This window comes from Pogona vitticeps, chromosome 5 (genome assembly GCF_051106095.1).
Source record: "Pogona vitticeps strain Pit_001003342236 chromosome 5, PviZW2.1, whole genome shotgun sequence".
Taxonomy (NCBI): domain Eukaryota; kingdom Metazoa; phylum Chordata; class Lepidosauria; order Squamata; family Agamidae; genus Pogona; species Pogona vitticeps.
In genome coordinates, this window is record NC_135787.1 from 68,639,081 (window position 1) to 68,660,525 (window position 21,445).

General features: G+C 39.7%; 1 protein-coding gene across 5 annotated transcripts in view; it reads right to left on the reverse strand.

Moving 5' to 3' along the window:
• Nucleotides 1–21,445, reverse strand: part of TEC (tec protein tyrosine kinase) — a 67,656-nt gene that overhangs the window by 22,668 nt on the left and 23,543 nt on the right. For 2 of the 5 annotated variants that reach the window (XM_073001288.2, XM_073001287.2), the window contains exons 2-3: nucleotides 14,867–14,990; nucleotides 13,451–13,633 (exon numbers count right to left, since the gene is read on the reverse strand). The exons of 1 other annotated variant lie outside the window; for it this stretch is intronic. In XM_073001288.2, the coding sequence (XP_072857389.2) occupies nucleotides 13,451–13,588 (138 nt within the window). In that variant the 5' untranslated portion in view covers nucleotides 13,589–13,633; nucleotides 14,867–14,990. The remainder of the gene's footprint in view (nucleotides 1–13,450; nucleotides 13,634–14,866; nucleotides 14,991–21,445) is intronic. 2 more of the 5 variants (XM_020789651.3, XM_020789650.3) reach the window with 1 other exon arrangement.

Consider the following 21,445-nt stretch of genomic DNA (forward strand, 5'->3'; position numbering starts at 1 on the left):
CCTGCTCTATACCGATGACCAATTTACAATGAGCCACATACAGTAATTTTTCTGTGCTACCACTTTACTTCATACAGTGATTTGCCAAAGTCCAAGTCAGAAAGGCAAAGATAGTCTTAAGAAAAGAACATTTGCAGAGCTACTCCTTAGTACAGAACCAATCTGATGAGGCAGCAGAAACAGGACAATAACATATGTTAGTGGCCTGATGCCCTTTTAAACATCCATCTCAGGCAGACCAACAAAGAACAGGAAGCTACATAAGGTTTTTCTGCACATTCTTCATGCAACCATATGTGCATGTTTAACACTCACTGTACAGTGGTGCCTCGTTTAACGAGCACCCCATTTAACGATGAATCCGCATAGTGATTGAGTTTTTGCGATTGCAAAAGCGATTGCATTGCGATGTTTTAAATGGGGGAAATCGCTTTGCGATGATCGTGGGGAAGCGCTTCCCCACGATCATCCCAAAGCCCCCCCCGAAAGAGAGCTTTGGACCTGCAAGGTGAGAGAGAGAGAGAGAGAGAGAGAGCGGAGTTTGTGAAGCTGGCTTCCCCGTGATCTTTGCAAACACCCGCCCATCAGCTGTGCTTCGGGAGGGTGTTTGCAAAGATCGCGAGGAAGCCAGCTTCGCAAACCCCCGCCGACTTCAGCACGTGCACTCTCTCTCTCGCCCCCCCTCACAACTCCAGCTTGGGCAGGGAGACTCAGTCACCCTGGTTGTGGTGGCACGGTGCCTCAGTCTCCTTGCCCAGGCTGGACCTGCAAGGGTAGAGAGAGAGAGAGAGCGTGGGGTTTGCGAAGCTGGCTTCCCCGCCGACTTTGGCGCTCTCTCTCTCTCTCACCCCTCGCAACTCCAGCCTGGGCAGGGAGACTCACAGCTGATCGGCGGTTCCAAAGTGGCCGCCCGCTGTGTTACCTCGCTTTAGAGGCACCGAAAATGGCGGCGGGTTGGAGGATTTTCGCTTAAAGGTGAGTTTTTCCCCCATAGGAACACATTAAACGTGTTTTAATGCGTTCCTATGGGGTTTTTTGCCCCGCATAGCAACGAATCCGTATAGCGACAATTTTTTCGGAACAGATTATCGTCGCTATGCGGGGCACCGCTGTATATATCTCATGCCTTTCCTCAAATCAACACTTCTGTTGTACATGAACATTCAAAGCACAATATTTTAGACATCAGTCTTTCATGGATCATTTTATGAAATTTCAGTTACCTTTTTTAATCCTTTGGGGGCTGTGTGTTTACCCATTAACAAATTTCTGGGTAGATAAGGACAGTTTTAAAAACTACCCTGTTTCCCTGAAAATAAGACCTAACCTGAAAATAAGCCCTAGTATGATTTTTCAGGATGCTCGTAATATAAGCCCTACCCCAAAAAATAAGCCCTAGTTAAGTGAAACCCTGCCCTCCACCATTGTGCACCAACCAGAAGAAGAGGACATGGCTGTATTTGAATAACTGTAGATTGTTGTACATGAAAAAAATAAAACATCCCCTGAAAATAAGCCCTAAAGCATTTTTGGAGCAAAAATTAATATAAGGCCCTGTTTTATTTTCGGGGAAACAGGTTAGGAAAAAAGCTGCAGAGCTATCCATCTCTAGCAAGTCCTCCCTTTTAAACAATCTCTTTAACTTCTGCTATCATAACATACTCTCTTCCACAACTCTTGTGTGAAAAATGCACGCACATCTATTTAAAAAAAAATTATGGCACAACTACCACTCTGCACAAAGGTTGCTCTCCTCTTCCATTTGATATATGCAAAAGGTAAACTGCAACAGTCAATTAAAAAATCACTTGTGAGAATATTGCACATGATTTAGAAAACCCTTCTAATCAAACATTTTGCTCCATCCAGCAAAAATAATACATATCACTTCAGGACATCTATAAGCAGGACTTGAATGCCATTGCACCCTCTCACTCATTTTCTGCAGCAATTGGTAGACTGAGGCACATCGTATCTGGTACTAAAGACAATATATGGCCATCATGATCCAACCACTGATTTGGCTTATCTTCCATGAATATTTCCAACCATGGTTTTAAAGAAGTTCAAATCGGTGGCCATCATTACACAATGAAATGTAAACAAAGTGAAGAAATAATTCCTTTTCTCTGTCTTTAATCTCCACCATTCAGTTTCACTAGATGACAACAGCTCTGTTTACTACAGGATGGGGTGGAGGTAACTTCCTCCCTTTTCACTTTCTCCATATTATTCCTAATTTTATATACATAGGTCATGTCCATCTAATCACCATTGTTCTAATATAAAAATACTCATATGGAGTATAACCTGTCTTCGTAGGGGAGTGAAGCTCTTTAAACATTTTATTTGTCCCTTTCTGCAACCAGCTGTGCAATATCGTTTCCAGGTCTGCCATCTCCTTTTTCTGAGGGGCAGTGAACTGTATACACCATTCCAAATACATCACACCACATATTATGGTGTCACCCATTTTATTTCAGCATATGTTTCAGCATATGTGACCCCCATGCCAAAGTATTCTGGTATTCTGACCAATTTATTTTTGTAAATGAGCTTCATTCATCACAATCTACTACCACTCTCTTCAGATCATTTATGAGTGAGATAAAAAGTACTTCTCTCAATATTTATCTAAGAAAACCTAACTGTTTACACCCTTCCATTAAAAATGGACTAGTTCTATTCTTGTTTCCTAATTTTTAAGTAGTTACTGATTTATAATAGGATGTGAAATGATCCAAAGACCTGTCTAGACAATCCTCATGGGAGAAAAAAAGTCAATCAGTGTAAAATGAAGGATTGCTCAGATAAAATAGATCACACTGAAGATAAGAACCTTTTCAGCAAACCACACCACTCCGACTACCCCCATTAGGACATGTGCCTAGTCTCAAGTAAATGCATAACAGACAAGCATGGATTGCAATTACTTTGCACTGGTAAGAGAGATACAAGTCTTCCAGTTCATTTTCCCTAAATACATTATCCCACCCCAGGAGGTAATTTTCTATGAGAACAACGGTTAGAGCAAAGGCTTACACATTCCCTATGGGAGGTCTTGATCTGGATTCCATTCCCTGTGTGATCCTTGGCAAGAGAAGAGACCCAGCTGCACCATCTATACTATTTATTTAATGTAGCATGTAGCTTGGTCCCCAGAAGCAAACAGAGTATACTGCGTGTTCATCCTTCATTGCCCAAAGTCAGGAAGAATGTCAGGATGTAGAAATCTAGATAAAGCTATAAATATGCACCGAAAAGTATCTACAATTCTTAACGTTAATAGATACCAGAACCACACTGCATTTGAGCATTATTTTACACAGTGACGTTTGATAGCTAGCAGGTGTCTAGTCTATTTCATTTCTATTTTGTATATTCTTGTTTTTCAAAAGACTATAATGGCATCTATTTGGCAATGAGCTCATTCTTTTATACCCACACAAACACTGACACAAGTAGTAAGAAGAAAGCTCCCTTAAAAGGGAAAGACAGTTTATGCTAACATGAGTATGCCTCAAACCACATTTGGCTAATTAGCTTGCCTTTGTTTCATAACTGGTAAATCTGGCCATAGCAGACATAATATCCAAAGTGAGGGGAATATGCATTTGCTTTAAGGTGTGCTTGTATTCTTGGAATGCCACTAATATTTCACGTTTCTCATCCTTAGCCAGACTCTTCTGTGTTGACGTATCTGTTGAAGAACCTCTACATACTGCCAGGGATATGAGGTGTGTTGTGCCGGACATTCAGCATTCCAGTGGGCACTAACTTGGTTTCCTGAAACTGAAATTTTGCTGTTGCCCAAGCTGAGCCACAAATGCATCCAGAAAACACCCAATAAATATCCAGAGGATGTACTGGGTGCTTTCTGAAGCACTCTAAGTGGTGGCACACCAGTTACCTTTTAAGAGACAGTTGATCTCTCCAGAGTCAGCCTAGATTAACTCCAAAGAAGCCCTCATGTGTTTTGTGGGGGGAAAAAACAGAATGCATACGTGTCTGTTGCTCATGTCATGCCACCCATAATGTTCTCACAGACAAGTTGATTTAATGAATTAGTTGCACTATAGCAAGGTCACAAGAAAAGGTCGCAATGAATTGGAATTAATTTGGTGGCATATAATTAATTATTAATTAGTGATATCTAAAATATCCTGTTATTAATAACACTGCTCAGGTTTTGCAAACTCAAAGCCATCACCGCTTTTATTCAGTCAATCTACCTCAGATTTAATCTTTCGTTTTTCCTGTGGCCTTCAACTTTTCCCAGCACTATTGTCTTTTTAAGCTTCTCATAAGCTCGAGATACAATAGCCTCTGTCTAGCCATTTTAACATCTACTGTATGAGAAATGAGACACGATTTGAGCTAGAACTAACTTATTTTTCTGATAGTGAAGGGTTCCCATAAAGCCATCCTCAAACACCACATTTCAAATAAGTCTATTTCTTCCTGTCAGTCTTCTTCAAGTTACAGCTTTCACATCCTTATATTGTAATTGGGAATACTGTAGTACAGATGGGCCTTGGTTTCTGGCAACACAGCCTTACACATCAGGATGTTTCCTGGCTTTTTCATAGCTGCTAAGTCTTAGTTTTCTTCTAATTTCTTGCTCCATTTGAAATAATGATTGAACGAAAGTGTAGAAACCTTAGTATATCTTGATAGACTCTCATTATTCCCCTATTTACCTAAACTTTATCTGAGGCCTGAGATATGGGTTTCAAAGGGAAAGAAACAAGGGGTGCTTTCCCCCAACCTGGATTCTGAGATTTGCTAAATTTTAAAGGTACAAGAATCTAGTGTCCCACTGACCCATTTGCAGTCAAGCTGTCGACTACCCACAGGCCTCCTTGTCCTCCATATGGGAAGTGTAGTTGCCAAACATATAAAAACCTAAAGAGAATCATCCTACTGACCGATAGTTACAATTAGCAGACACATAAACTCCCCCTCACTGTTTCTGCAGATGCCTTGCCTATACCCTGCAAAACACTGCTCCCTAAACACAGTTATCTGGAAGTAGGCCCTACTTATGGAATAAAATTTGTTTCCAAGAAAATGTATGTACTGTCATAATATATAGTGTGTATAAATATATACACACCTGGTTTGGGACTCTCAGCTTTATGTAAATACATGCATTCATACTAACCACATTAGGCATGATAAAATATCAAACACTTACCAAGCTTCTTTATATTCTCTGTACCTTTCTTTGGTCTGTATCAGCTCCAAAACTAATTGAAAGTGTTTGAAATTGCAGGCATTAGGAGAGGAGGCATTTGTACACAGCTGTACAGGGTGGCGAGATAATCTATGGTATAAGGTGTCCATGTAATAATAAACTGTACATAGGAAAAACCTCTAGACTTCTTCAAGTATGAATAGGTGAACATCTTAGTAACTTAAGAAATAAACAGCTAGGCAGTCCTCTAGTTGGCCATTTTACAGAAATGAACCATACAATAAAAGATCTGGTGTTCTGGGCCGTGGACAAAGTTCCTGGGAACTGTGAAAGGTCTTTACTTAAAAGGGAAATTGACTGGATCCTGAAATTGAATACCCTAGTACCTCATGGGTTAAACGAAGAAATAGACTTTCTCCCTTTATTATAATACTGCTGGGCTGGTTATCTTGCCACCCTGTACAATTGTGTACAAATGCCTCCTCTCCAAATGCCTGCACTTCAAATACTTTCAATTAGTTTTGGAGCTGATATAGACCAAAGAAAGGTAAATTTATAATCTGTACTGTCATAATACCAGTGTCATTTACAAAACAACCACTGAATCAAAGAAGAAACTTACTGAGTTATAATTTTTATAGTGATTTAGAGCATGTCAATACATTATCTTAGAATCCTTACAAAATCCCCCAGGCAACCAATCATCCTTTTCACAGATGTTTGGACATATGTGTATAAGTGTGTTGTATAGAAACAGTTTGTGAGTGTGAAGTTTGTACAGTTGCCTCACCCTCTGCTGGAATGTGGCCTTAATGCCCTTCTCTAGGACTATCATGATCCTTGGGCCAAAAAAGGTAAACAACTGGTCCCCTAGGAATAACTCAGTACTACTACCCCACATGCTAAAGACATATAACTAAAGTTGAGCAGCTTTTCCAAGGTTGGTGTCTGAGTCAGATTTATACAGGCATAGATTTTAGTTCACATGTTGCTGTTGTTATGTGCAAAAGTGGACTGGTTCACATACAATACAGAAACTTGTTATGCGCTATCAGGTCACTTCCAACTTACGGCAAACCTATACATGTGTGAGCTTCTGAAGATCCTATCACTAACACCCTTGATCAGCTCTTTCAGACTCAAGGCTGTGGCTTTCTTTATTGAGTTAATCCATCTCCTGTTCAATCATCTTCTTTTCCTGACACCTTCAACTTTCCACAGTATTACTGGGTTTTGATTTGTTTTTTGTGAATCTTATCTTTTCATGATGTGCCCAAAGCATGACAGCCTATGTTGAACTATTTCTGCTTCTAGGGAGAGTTCAGACTTGATTTGATCTAGCATCCACAAATATAAACGGACATGCACTTTTTCGAGTAAGCCCTGTTCAGTTCAGTTCATCCAAGTAAATAAGGAGTGACTGACCTATCATGCTGCAGTAGCCAGTGACAACTGATGACTACTGTGGCTGGGGGAGATGGAATGACAGGTAGCACCTATCAAGAGGTAGAAGTGGCCGTTCCTCACATGTGCTCCCAACAGCTCTTGTCTCTCATTCCTTGTCTCTGCCTCCCTTTGAGATATAAAATTTCTGAAAATTTCAACTTTTTTCTGGAAAAAAAACACAGGGAAAAAACTTTTTCCCCAGGAAAAAAATGGAGAATTTCAGAAATTGTACATCTCCAGCCTCCCCTGGTTTGAAAGTAAGGTTTCTGCCCCTTCCTCAGCTCAGGCCCCTAAGTGTTAACTGTATTATTGAAACTGTATTGAAGGGCTGCCGAGGTATGTATCACATTCTTTATTCTAGCAAGGAAGATTCAAAGGAGATTATAAATCAGACTTAATTTACAAGTGTACCTTAACTTATAATTGTATTGCCACAGATACAATGTATTTTTATCATGGGTAGAACAAAAAATTCAGCTTGACTTATTAATTCAGCCTTTCACAATAGCAAGTACAAAACCAAACTACTGGGCCAAGTTTTACTAAAGCAGCTTCATAGGTATCTCAAATAGGTCAAACAAATTGACAAGGATAGAAAATTGCAAGCAGATGTGCTGTTCTCTTAATTTAAATTGTTGCTACTATTTGCCCAGTATGCATTTTTGGAAATAGATCCATATGATATTTGTATGCTGGTAGAATTACCGTACTTCAGCCCTGCCATAAATCCACTTAAGTATCACCTCACAAGAAAAATTGCTGATTTTTCTGGTTGTTTTAGTCTGCAGTGCAGTTGTGGACAGGTATATATTGGAACCACAAAATGCAGCATTCACACCAGAATCAAAGAACATGAGAGACACTGCAGACTAAACCAACTGGAAAAGTCGGCAGTGGCTGAACATGCCCTAAAACAAGCTGGACATGAAATTCTATTTCAGAATACTAAAGTACTGGACAACACCAGCAATCATTATGTGAGACTGCACAGGGAAGCCATTGAAATCCATAAACACCAGCAGAGCTTCAACAAGAAAGAAGAAAGTCTAAAACTTAACAAAGCCTGGCTCCCAGCACTGAAAAATACAGCATGCAAAAGGTCAATGGACTCTACCCAGCCACAAGGACCAGGGATCATTGCACAAAAGAGACCAGCTAAAGACACCCATCAATCACAATGACAGATAATCTCTCACCCTTATCACAATACATCCACAACAAAAACATGCTGATAACCATCATCACCCTATCTCCTGAAAAGGACAAAAGCTGTTCCCACGGCTATAAATACTCAATTATCCAAAAAACAGCAACAGAGCATGGACAGAGTTCCCACTCCAGTCCTCTGAAGATGCCGGCCACAGAGACTGGCGAAACATCAGGAAGAACAACCTTCAGAACATGGCCAAAGAGCCCAAAAAAACCATAACAACCATGACAATTACTTTCTTCCTTTTTTTCTACCTCAAAAGACAGTGACAGGCTTTGCAGCTTGATTCTCCTCCTCCATTGCAAAGTAGCCAGTCTTTTCTCTGAACCACAGCTTCCTAGCTCTGCATCAGCATTTGCTCTTAGAGATAAAACTCTAAGAACTTGGAACAACTGGGGTTATTCTGAGGAATGTGCACAGTGTTCTTCCTCATTACTGAGTAACCATAATCATGCTCACACCATCTACAAGGAATAATTTCACAGCCTTACAATAAATTGTTTGAAACATTCTAAACTGCTCTACTCCTTCTCTTCAGTTCTGTCCAGTGAGTCAATTACCTTCGAATAATCACAGTTCTTTCATTGGCCAAGCATAACACATTGAGCAGAAGGAGATAAGAGCAGATTGTGAGAAAGATAACACAAATACACAAGGCACCGATTGCAAAACAATACAAAAGATTTCTTGTGGTAAAATACTCATCAGTTGACTCAACTGTTTTTTTTTTAAGCCTGATACAATGTAAAGATCTTGATCTAAATCGATACAATGTAAAGATCTTGATCTAAATCGATTTCTGTAGAAGCTGAACAAAACTGCTTGATGCTCAATAGGAATCTAAACAGAGATCTCTTTGACCTCCAGGTTGAATATATTTGAATAGGAAAAAAAAGAATACAAATATTTTAACAAATAGCAAAACCATGGGAAAAAATACCCCTTTAACTGCCTGTTGTTTTTTAAAATCAACAACATCTGTTGTCTGTTAAGTAATACATTCTGTATGTTCAGGTAAATATTTAAGTATATGAATCTTAAAATGTCCTATTTGTTTTAAAATTGGCATGTCACAATAACACAGTTCACGCCACAACTTTTCTGGTTCACTAAAAATCTGGAAATACAATGAAGATTTTTTCTTCTTCTCCAGAATCTTTCATCAGGTAAAGATGGTATAAAACATGGGGTGAAGACAAATAGCTCGAAAGTTGGGCCCGATATTCTTTCTATTGGCTCACAAGAACAAAACACTAACATTAGGCACACAATGCACAGGGTATCAGGAGGGTGGGTTTCAGTTCTGCCTCAAAGTAGTGAGGCGAAGCTCCTCCCCCAAATCAGCAAGCAAAATAAGATCAAGGCAACAGCACACTTCAGTTCTCCCTAGAATGATTTTATATTTATTTAGCTTATATGCCACCCCCACTACCCAAAGGTCTCTGGGCAGCTTACAACAACTAAAACAGAATAAAAAAGACAAAACAATTAAAATACAATTAAAATTTATACTCTAAAAATTGCCATCAGGACCCACAGTTGATATTATTTCAATTAAAAGCCTTCTCGAACAGGAAGGTTTTGACCTGGCACCGAAATATCAGCGTCGGCGCCAGACAAATCTCAGTGGGGAGGGCATTCCATAGTCTGGGGGCAGCTGCCGAAAAGGCCCTTTGTTTACAAGCCATCCCTCTTACCTCCTTGAGGGATGGCTCTTTCAAAAGGGCCCTCTGGCTAGATCTTAACTGCCGGGTAGGTTCATATGGAAGGAGGCGGTCCTTCAGGTAGCCAGGGCCCAAGCCATTTAGGACTTTATATGTCAAAACAAGCACTTTGAACTGGGCCCGGGCAGCAACTGGTAGCCAATGTAATTTAAACAGAATCAGCTTGATGTGTCCCTTAGCGGCCCCACCATTCACCAGCCGCGCAGCTCGATTCTCCCTCGTAATCAATGGCAAACTCATCACAGCAAGCTGATGAGCAGTCCGGGACCTCCACTGGATTTCCTGGTTGAGAAAGATCCCGGACCACCAGAAATAGCTCTGCTGGATGACATTCTGAGGAAGCAATACAGCTGGAGAAATATTGCCATTTCACCAGCCATACTGCCACGAAATAGGCCCGATAATGGGCTCTAAGTCATGTTCGATCGGACTCCCAGCGGGATTTCCTCCACTTGTGCTCCAGCCATCTCCCCTCTAGCTTCATCGCCAACAGTTAAGAAGTATACGAATGATGCACCAAAAGAGCACTAAAATAATCAAATAAAACCAAAATACAATGAACTTTTAAGAGATTAAGATTGCTATCATAGATGATCCCTTGCAGAAAAAAGAGGAAAAAAATACAAGCCCTCAAATTGGTATCTCCTCCAAACGCAATGTGTTTCTTCAGTGCCAATTTGCTTGTTTATTTATTTATTTATTTATTTATTTGATTTATTTGATTTATATCCCGCCCATCTGGTAAGTCGGTACCACTCTGAGCGGCTCTTGTTTGGGGTTACAAATCCATAGTTTCTGTGTTGCCATGACAGATGTGTACTAAAACGTAGTATATGGTTTTCTGAGTAACAAAACTATGCAAAACATTGTCAACCCCCCTCTATACTACTGGATTCTGGCTATTTGCATGGTGTTACAATTCACAAGTCTCTTGTACTTATTCCCTTAATAACATGAGACATACCAAGGAATTCCTGTAAATGGTAAAAATAAAAAATAAAAGTAAACAGCACCTGCCAGTTATCAGTCTGCAACATTTACAAATGCAGAATTTCTGAGCCGATCCAGCACAAAACTGCTACAAACTTTTCAAACAGGTGCAAGGGCAATATAAAATTAGGAGTTTGTCATTAACCTACCCACTAGGGTTCCACCACTTTTGCTTCTCAGGTAGTTGTGCTTAAGAGGAGAGACTGCAATAAGAGCTCTTAGATCTATCTTTGCACTCATTTAATTAGAGTCTTAGGCCTAAAAAATCACACCTAGTTAAGTCGAAGAAATTCACTAGGACCTACCCACCAGACTTGAGCCCCCTCTTGAAACAGTTTGGGGGTCCCTTTTAGAAACTTCTAATTTTAAACAGAGGTTGGAAATTTTACACTTTCTTTAATTTTTGGCAATATGGCTACTGAGTATATTGGTTAGTTCATTCTGGGAGCTAATAGTCCAAAAAGGTAACTTCTCTGAGCTCCAATTTTAAGGACCCACACTGTATAACAATCTGTAGTGGCCACTAGCATCCACACGTTTCTTTATTAAAATGAACAGCTGCCATAGAACATGAACAGAAAGGCAGATGGTTCCACGTTGATGCACATTCCCTGTACTGCATAGGCATAGATCATACCTGTTGCATGTTTCACAAGTCCATATTTCTTTTAGCCCAGGGTGCTACGTTTGTCCTGTTCACACTGTGGGAAACATCAGTATTGCTTCTGCTCTTGCTCCTCCCACACTTACATATCTTCCTCCTCTGCCAATATCAACCACCTTTCACAACCAATCTCTGCCATTTATGCTCCCTCTTACACCTTGTTCCCACGCACTGCTTGCCCTGGCACATAAACAGATGTAAAGTACAGGTGCTGGTAACATTTTTTAAAAAATTAACAACCAATATTGTGGTGAAACGGCTTAGTAAAATGCTTATACTATAAGCCAGATAAATCATTTCACTTTAAACCACAGTTTTTGGATATGTGCCTCTCCCCCTTGTTGTTGTTCCAGTTGAGACTGCAATTCCCAGACTTGTAGTGGTCTTGCTGATTGGTTGTATGCTTCTGCGAGCAGCAGTCCAAAAATAACTGCTTCTTCCTGACCTTAGGATTTCAACCTTGTTGCCATCTGGAATGCTGGCAAGATGTTAATTGGTCACCAATTGACCCACACCACTTCATTTTGGCACAATCCTCTAGTGCAGTCATGCAAAATGAATCCCAGTTACATACTCAGCAGTTTCGCAGTGCATGAACATTACAACTAAATAATTTTAAAAGAAACTTTCCAACCATGTCAGCAATATGACCTTTAGTTTTAATTTTTCCCATAATAATGCTACATTCAATCAAGATGTTATATTCTGGTCCCTGTACTGCCATCCCCACGCTAAAAATCCTGAGCCTTTTTTTCAGGGTGACTGCTCCTAAGGATTCTGGAGCAGGCAAACCTTTTCCGGCCACTGGCTTGTATCCAATGCTCTCCCTTCACCTGGTGGCTTCTGCCAGCAGTCCTGCTGTGAGGTGGAGATTGGACTGGAACCAGCTTCAGCCTCTCCAGCTTCTCAAGTACCAGTTTTAACAGCTAACATTCACTGTTTTTACTGGCCACCCCCCCCCCCAACAAACAATGATCTAACAAGGGATCCTAATGTGATAAGTTTTGTAGTATAGAAACAGAGAAGCTGCCTCAAATCAAGCCAGGCCCACCAGTCAATCTAGCTTGGTATCATCTCCTTTTGACTAGCAATGGTTCCATAGAGTCCTTCCTAACAATGGCAGATCAAAATCACCCAGAGAAATTGGTTTCAGAGGCAGTATATGAAAAATGTAAATTTATTTATTCATCAATGTCTTAATTAAACACATCATTTGAACTTGGGAGTCTTTTGTTTGTAAAATGTGTGCTCAACCACTGAGTTATAGCTATGGATTCTGAGAGCCACAGCAGGCCAGTTCTTTCTTGCTCTGCCCAGCTAATATCAGACGCCATGCCAGCACTGCCATTGTACGAGTTCTTGTGCATACAGACAGAGCTTCTGAATTGCCCTGAAGAGCACCAGTCAGAACTGTTGTTCAGCAGCTCCCTTTAAATTGAAAAGTGACCCATATTGGTTGTGCTCCAAGGAACTTACAGACATCAGCTAAAAAACTGTAAAAGATATTCATCACATAAGGGGTTATTTGTTGACTAGCAAGCCCAACACATTTCTGTGACATTCAAGCTTGGAAAAATAGATAGATGTTGGCCAAACACATTTATAGAATAAGAAAAAAATAATAATTTTAAAAAATATGTTAATATGTTAATGTTGTTAATTTTAATTGTATTATGTTAATGTTCTTTCTTCTCAGAAATGAAATATACCATGCAATTTTTCATCATAAAGTAACTGTGTTTCACAGCACATATGGGTGGATCTAAATCATGATTTAAACCACAATGTAATTTTTTAGAAATAGGATTTTTGGGGATGATTTAAAATTTTAAAAATTGTTTTTAAAAAATATTTAAATTGTGTTTTTAATCATGATTTAAATTAAATTGATTTTATTTACCCTGCAGCACGTATAAGATATTTGCAGCACGGTTTATCACTGCATATTACTATAAGTGTAACAGAGTACAAGTACAGCACAACTGATTATTCTTTCATATAAACTCAATCTAGCTCAACCTACTTAAGACATGAAGTTCTATAAAGATCCAGATTTCCTTGTTGTGTACTAATTGCAGGTATATATATTCTCAAACTTCCATTTCATAAGGAGTAAATCTCCACAGCACCCCAACTCCCACCACCACACATATCATCTCAAGATCGGGGGAGGGGAAAACCATACACATACGTACAGTAGTTGAAACCCAATTTCCTACCTCTGGACGACCTTCATAATATGTTAACATGGATTTGGTAAGCACAAAAAGCCTCTCTTTGTAGTTTAAAGGAGATGTCCTCTTCTTTTGTTGTGATCTTTTAATCAAAATCTCTTCAAGGATAGTGTTCATGTTCATTTCAGCCACTTGATCAATCTTTCCCCGGCCATTGAAAATCCAGTTCTGTGAAAAGTGAAGTAATAATACTTTGACTTATTGTTTAGAGACCCAGATGTGTGGCAGTCAATGTACGTCACACTACAAGTACAGTTTGCAAAATGCAGCGGAATCACACTCTTTACCCAGTAACTCGGAAATCAACTAAAGTTAAACATTAGACAGAAAAAATGATACTCTGAGCTCTGTATCGACATGTCAGCTCTAGCTGGAGGCTTGTACTTCACAGGTATGAAGTACAGCACATCTCACAATCAAATTCATATTGTACTGAAAGTAACATGAGGCACACATATTAAATGTGAACTGAATAAAAGAACTGAAAAAAAAAACCAAACAAATCAAAAGTATTGTAATGCCTGGGAATAGCTGCAAATATGCTCCTAGATGACCCGGCAGGAAAAAAGAAATGTTAGGATAGGAGAAGTCTAGGAAACCTTTGGCCCTTTAGCTACTTAAACTTACAATTTCCATAATCCCTTGCGTATCACAAAGCATACATGGGAGATTCTGATTGGGCTTCTACATTAAATTAATTTTTTTTCTCCCAAGTGTACTGGTTTTATTTATTTATTTATTTATTTGTTTGTTTGTTTGTTTGTTTAGTTAGTTAGTTAGTTAGTTAGTTAGTTAGTTAGTTAGTTAGTTAGTTAGTTAGTTAGTTAGTTAGTTAGTTAGTTAGTTGCTAGGACTGGGGGTTATCATGAGAGGAATATTTGAAAGTTCTGTTCTCCATATTAATACCACTAGGTGGAAGAGCTGTGAACCATTCTGTTACCTCAGCAATCCAATATCTTATTCTTCCTGTCTCACTCTCTTTCTTATGATTTCCAGATCATATGAAGTTACTGGTTTTTTAAAAATAACCTGATAATATACATCAGCTTCTAGCTGCCTGAATGCCTTCATCATGTATATAGGCAGACATACCCCACTTAGTGATTAAAGATTGCTCCTTTCTGAAACTACAGTATTTGGAAGAAGAAAGGCAGCTGGAAAGTACCAATCTTTCTTACTTTTTTAAAATTAATCTACGTGACACTTCAGTGATAAATAAAGAGCTACACTGAGAACTGATAGAGAGATCAAAGAAGATCAGTATAAAAGATCATGAAGGATATGACACTGGAGACGGAGACCAAGCTCATCCACGCTGGTATTTCCATTCACCATGCAAGCTTAACAGCAGAGAAAGCTGACAAGAAAAAAAATATTTGTGGAGGAGGGCTTTGCACATACCCTTGACTGCCAGAAAGATGAACAAGTGGATCCTAGATTAAGTCAAGCTTGAACTATCTCTGGAGGCAAAACGATGAAACTGAGGTTGTCCTACTTTGGGCACATCATGAGAAGGCAGGATTCTCTGGAAAAGACAATAATGCTGGGGAAAGTGGAAGGCAGCAGGAAAAGATGAAGACTAAATATGAGATGGGCTGACTCCCTAAAAGGAAGCCACAGGCTTGAATTTGCAGGAGCTGAGCAGGGCAGTTGAGGTCAGCACATTTTGGAGATTGCTCATTCACAAGGTCACCATAAGTTGGAAGTGACTTGATGGCACATAACAACAACATCATAGAAGGTTGTTTATTTAGCTGCTACTGCAGGCCAGCAACTGACATGTAGCCGACATGTAACTGACTGTGGGGAACAGAAACATGAACCAAGCTAAGTAGCCAGTGCAGCACTTGAATAGCAATAGCAAATATGTTGTCGGCTGTCTCATTGTATGAACCACTCCCTGTGGACCTTGGCCCATATATTCCAAGAAGAGCTGCAGTTGCTGAATATGTAGGACAAGCTGAATATATGAACCAGTCTTTCAAGTTGTTTAAATGTAATACCTGATCCATGCACATGACCCATTTATGCTACAGGTAACAAACCTCTGGTCTTCCAAATTATTTCAACTACAGATCTCACAATCCCTTATCATTGGCTCATGTTAAGTAAGGCTAATGGCTTTTATAGTCTAACCATCTGAAGAACAAAAGGATCCCTGTCCTTGGTTTATCCCTTATCCATTTTTACTCCTAAAGCTTAATTACAATTGCTTAGCAGTAATTTCAAGAGCTGATAAACATAACTTGTCTTAGTGCAGAGATGCTGCCCGAACCAGCTGGCAAAGCAGGTGACTAGGCAGGACAGTGGTCCATGAGACATCATGCAGAAAGCCTATGCCTGCATCTGTCCAGCTCTGTTGGAAACTCAGCACCTTTCACTAATTACACCTACCAAACATGAATGAAAAGCACCTTTGCCACTTGAAGTGCAAGGTAATGTATTATGGAATAATAATCCTAACTAATAAATACACTGGTGAGTTCTGTCTCCAACGAACATATCTGAGCATTACAGTAAGCTCACTGAATTAATGAGTTTGCTAACTGTCCACCACCACAATTTTCACAGTAAATTCACTGAAGTTGCAATAATAGCACAACAGAATTATAAGCAGTCTGCACTTTCAGTTTCCCTAGGTATGGCTAAGTAAGGGGGATGAATCAGTTTCCATATATGAAAGGATTAAACATCATAATTACTGCTCCATGAATACAACAGTCTGAAAATCATATTCAATAAATTTGCAATAAAATATGTAATATGTACATATAACACATTTTCATGTGATCCAGAAATGGCCACTGGCGCAAATAGCTACAAAAAAGAATAACATAACCATTTGCCATGAGATCAAAATTACTTTTTAAAAATACAGTTTATTGTTAACCACTAAAATCTCCAGATTACCAACAGGAAATGAATATCAGCACCATTAGCTATTAATAAAACTGCCATGTTAGCTAAAAAAACAACAACTTGGCAAGTTCAACTGATCTAACACTGGCATTTTTATACTGGACCTAACTGCATTTTATACTCCAGCTTTTGCTTAGTTTCAGAAGAACAGAACTTTCTTACTTCTTAGAAAATCATCCAGTACCGCAAACATACCTATGAAGACAAGAGTTCATAACTGTGCTTCAGTAGATGTTTCTCCTGAAAAGCTCACAGAGTATCACATTGTATACAGTAGATTGAAACTCAGGCATATGGCTCATCCTGTTTGCAACAGCTGTGGGAGTTCCAAAATGGGTTGCCTCCCAAATTTTCATAATTCCCAACTCCACCTGCCCTTGCTAAGCCAGTCTGACTAGCTGCTATGCTGAGGAATTGTAATTATCGTAGCTACAGAGGGTTTCAGAGATTCACCTCCCTTGGCTGGTAAAAAGTTTATGCCTTTTAACTCTCTATTCATTGCTTTAAGAAGACAAAAAATCGCTTTATGAGGATGCAATGTCACAACATGTGGTATATGAAAATGCAATAGTATACCACCAGAATTTTACACAGGGGCTTGTAATTCCACAAGAGAGAAAAGCCAACCATGATGGATGGGCATGCTGTCCAAAATATGTCATGATGGGCATGCTGTCCAAAATACGTTAAGTACTAAAACAAAACCTGAAAATGGGAAATACTTGTAACTTTTAACCAAAGCTGACAATATAAAGACAGTAAAAATAAAGCAGTGCTCCAGAAAAAGCAATCCAAGATGCAGCTGAATTGGAATGCTGGGCAATGAGTGGCCATTTATACTCTCATAAGAGTAGGATAATTGATTGGAATGGCTGCCGTGGCCACCAGAAAATTGCCACATATACAACAGAATTGGGCTATTTGGAAATTCTCTTAAAAAAATTTAAAGCCCAGAATCTCTAACTTGAGGAAAGAAAAGCCAGGAGGAACATATTTATCCTCACCAAAAGCAAGTAAACCAGACTGACAAGTGTGATTTATATGTAGTTTCACAAAAGGAAATGAAAACCAATGTACTCTCTCCTACTCTTTCATTAACCTTATTCAATGAATAGAAAAGTATGTTATGAGCCTAAACATCTTTATCTGCACATACGAAAGCTTTGTTTGAAAAATGATGATCTCAGGTCTCTTATTTTCCATGAGGGGAAACTGTAGCACTAGTAGGTTGAACAACCTGATCCGTTGCAGGATGAGTCAGTGGGAAAGTCAAACTTGGTCCTCAAAATCTGATGTTCTTTCTCCTCCCACTGACAACATTCTATGAACTGCTGCATTGGAAAATGTAAAAAAAAATCCATTATAGGCTTGATTGGGGCCACTAATGAAAACCATCATAACTGAAAAGAACATTTATTCACTTATAGTCAGTAAGATTCAGGCTAGGCCACAGCCATTGTAGGATCTCAGAATAAAGCTGGACATCACAGAAGTGCTATCAAGCTTTCACAATGTTGCCATCCTGACTCAAAGATGCACCAGCTGGGCACTAGGATTAGGCACTAGCCTCATTGGCCAACAGAAATTTCCCTTCTGCTGGTGTAACTGCCTCTGTTGACAGATCTCAGAACTCAGCCAACAGGGCAATACACTGGCAAAACTACTGTGGAGGTTGTACTGGCAGAAAAGCCAAAAGACATGGGAAAGAGGTGGGGTGAGGGAGAAGCAAAATTACACCAGCCTCGGATCTCCCATGATACCAGGATATCTGCACAAACTTAGGGCCTGTCCAGACAGGGAATTTGGAGCAGTCTAGTTCATGCTTAAAAGGATTCTTGCCTTCAGTGTGATCTGTCTTATCTCATACTTGAGTGATCCTTCCGTTCACACTGGAGATATTTATTCTCCTGTGAGAAGGGCCCAGACAAGTCTTTGGAGTGCCAATTTACTCATGTGTAAGATTTACCTGGTTTAATTGTGAGTCAGAAGGCAGCAGCAACAGTACCAGAGGATAGTGGTAGTGTGGCAAGCTCATAATGTTGAGACCAGCGGTAATAGTGCAAGGGGAAAACATTGGGGTAAAAGTTGGAGAAATGGAAGGGAGGCAACCCCCTCTTTTTCCACCTTCCTCCCCAACCTGGGGTTCTGTTTGGGGCTGCTCTGCCTTGTCGGGATGAAGCTCTCATGGAGTCAGTCAGTCAGTTCCTCTTGCTTTCCTTCTGTGAGGTGGTAGTGAGGAAGTGGAGGTGGCTCCACTCTAAAAGCCTGGGTGAGCAACCCAAAAACAGGTGATTTGTTCTTCAGGTGTATGTATGTGTGCACGGTTGAGGTAAGCCTGTCTCCAATCCACCTGGTTTTCCCAGTTGTTACTTTTACTTACTTTCTACACATCTCTTCCTCCTGCCAAGCAACTACCCTGTTTCCCTGAAAATAAGACCTAACCTGAAAATGGGCCCTAGTACAGTATAATTTTTCAAGATGCTTGTAATATATAACCCCTACCCCCAAAATAAGCCCCAGTTAAGTGAAACTCTGCCCTCCACCATTGTGCAGCAACCAGAAGAAGATGACATGACTGCATTTGAATAAATATAGATTGTTGTTACATTAAAAAAAATCCCCTGAAAATAAGCCCTAATGCATCTTTGGAGCAAAAATTAATATAAAACCCTGTCTTATTTTCGGGGAAACATGGTACTAAGTGAAAAATAATGGGGGTGGAGGGAGAGATGCTGTAACCTGTCTATGAATTTGGAGATAGGGGGCCCAACGTAACCCCCTTCCCACAGTAAATTTCCTTTGGCCACAGGCCACAGTGAATTTTCTTTGGGGGTGGTTGGGATTAAATGAAGTAAATGAAATAGCAAAACAGCAATGCATCTACCTAGCATGGTTCACATCATATCACCAGTGTATCTCACTTATCTAGAACATTACTGCATCTGTGGGGAAATATTTTAAAATATAGAGTGTTTGGGAAAATGAAAACAACAACAACTGCTGAATAGCTAGCTCAGTGGTTTAGGTGTCTGGATACAGAGCCAGAGGTTGGGAGTTTGATTCCCTACTGTGCCTCCTTGACAGGGGCTGGACTCAATGATCCATGTGGTCACTTTCAGCTCTGCAGTTCTAAAAGTATAAAATATAGAAGAGTGATTCCCTGTCATGCATTATAAAGCTACAACCCACCTAAAACTTCAGATAGCACCAACTCCATTTGGAGGAGAGCTAACCATCCACACAGGATAATTTAGAGTGTGTTAAATTGTGCCAAAAAAAACCCAGAAGCCCTAGTACTGTGCCAGAAAGGAGTAGGACAGCTCTAAAAAGGGGTGATGGGTGCTCTAAATCAAAACATTTGTAGATTCTGTAATTTGATTCCAACCAAACTGCAGTAAAAGCAATCCAAATATATAACCATCTGGACAGACCCATAGTCAGGGTAGTTCTAAATAATTTCCAAGATCCCTAGGCTGGAGGAGGTTAGGATTCAGCACAGCTTCAACTGGCCTAGTTCACCTGGCTCTTGTTCATCTCTGTCTGTTAGGACTGCACTCTTAAAGAATGGAGAATTGAGGGGAACATAATATCTGCAGCAACTGGTGAGAAAGCAAAAGGAACTCTAAGAGGTGGAGGACTGATGTGCTCCTCCAGCATCTTCACTCTCCTTTCAAAGCGATTCTTCACAAATTAGTTGCTGATCATGACTTGAGGTATCTGATCAGGCTGCCGGTGCAGTGCATCAGAACTCTTTCTGTTTGCCCGAGGAATGGGATGAAGAAGCAGTTTTCACAGATCTGTCCTCTTTGCAGCCCTCTGCACTACCTTAGATGTTCTATGCTTCTAGAGCAGATATATGGGGATGCAAGGGGCTGAAAATGGGAAGGGGAATCAAAATTTGTTCCCCCATCTTTCCATTGGCAGGGATAATTTTAGAGCGGAACACCACTGACTTTCATCAACACATTGCTAGTTAGGACTCAAATCACCGTAATCTAGAAATGATTAAATTAGTTTCACAATTCAGGAAAAGAGCATCAAGATTTTTATTAGTATGGCTCAGGCATTTATTCAGTTCTGCAAATAAGTCTTATCTATCCATAAATATAAGAACTTTAACAAATCTGGAAATATTGTTAAGCTGCTCTATGGAAAACAATGTTTCTTTTTCTTCTAAAGGACATGTTAAATATGAAGGTTCTCTTTATTTTGCCACAACAGAACCATTTACATTCAAAACATCTCCACCATGGAAGTAGGCAAGGGATATGCTTACAGTGTAAACAGAAACCAGTTGGAGGAAGCCATGACAAGCAAGCCAGTTTCCAGTTGTGAAACACATTGGTCCATCATCAAAGCATACAATCAATGTTCTGTACTTCCATGCATCAAAGTGAGCAACAAGAGCTGGATTCTGCAGCCAGTATGAATCAGGCAACTTGAGCAGATACGATAGATTTTTTCTCATTCTGCCTTACTGATTTGCGTCACAGATGTGGCTTCCATTATTTGATAAGAAGAAAGGACAAGAAATAGAGTAGTAAACTGTAAGTTCCTTGGTCAGTTTAAAATGTAATAAATATCTCACCCATGACACATTAGGATTTATTTCTTTTCTTTTTTTTAGAAAAAAAGAACCTGTCATGGAGAATGCAATTCCTGTTCTAATCAATAGTAAGAATAAGTAAACAATGAGACAGTTTGAGGTAATACATAGATCATCATATGAGCCCCTTTGTCCTCTTCCATTCCACTCATTGGTGGACATATTAAAATATTTAGCAAATATTTAGCAAATATTTTACAATGAAAATTTTGACATCCAATCTACTAAAAAGTGTGTTATGCAAATGGTTGTTAGCTGTGATCGAGTCACATCTGGCATATAGCAGTCTAAATAAGGTTTCAAGGTATGCAAAGTATTCATTCGCCTTCGCGAATATATTCAAGGAGTGCTTTTACTATTGCCAGATACCCAGTGTGGTATAGTGGACAGACTGATGGATTAGAACCCATGATTTGAACCCCCACTCAGCCATGGAAACTCATTGGGATTCTGAA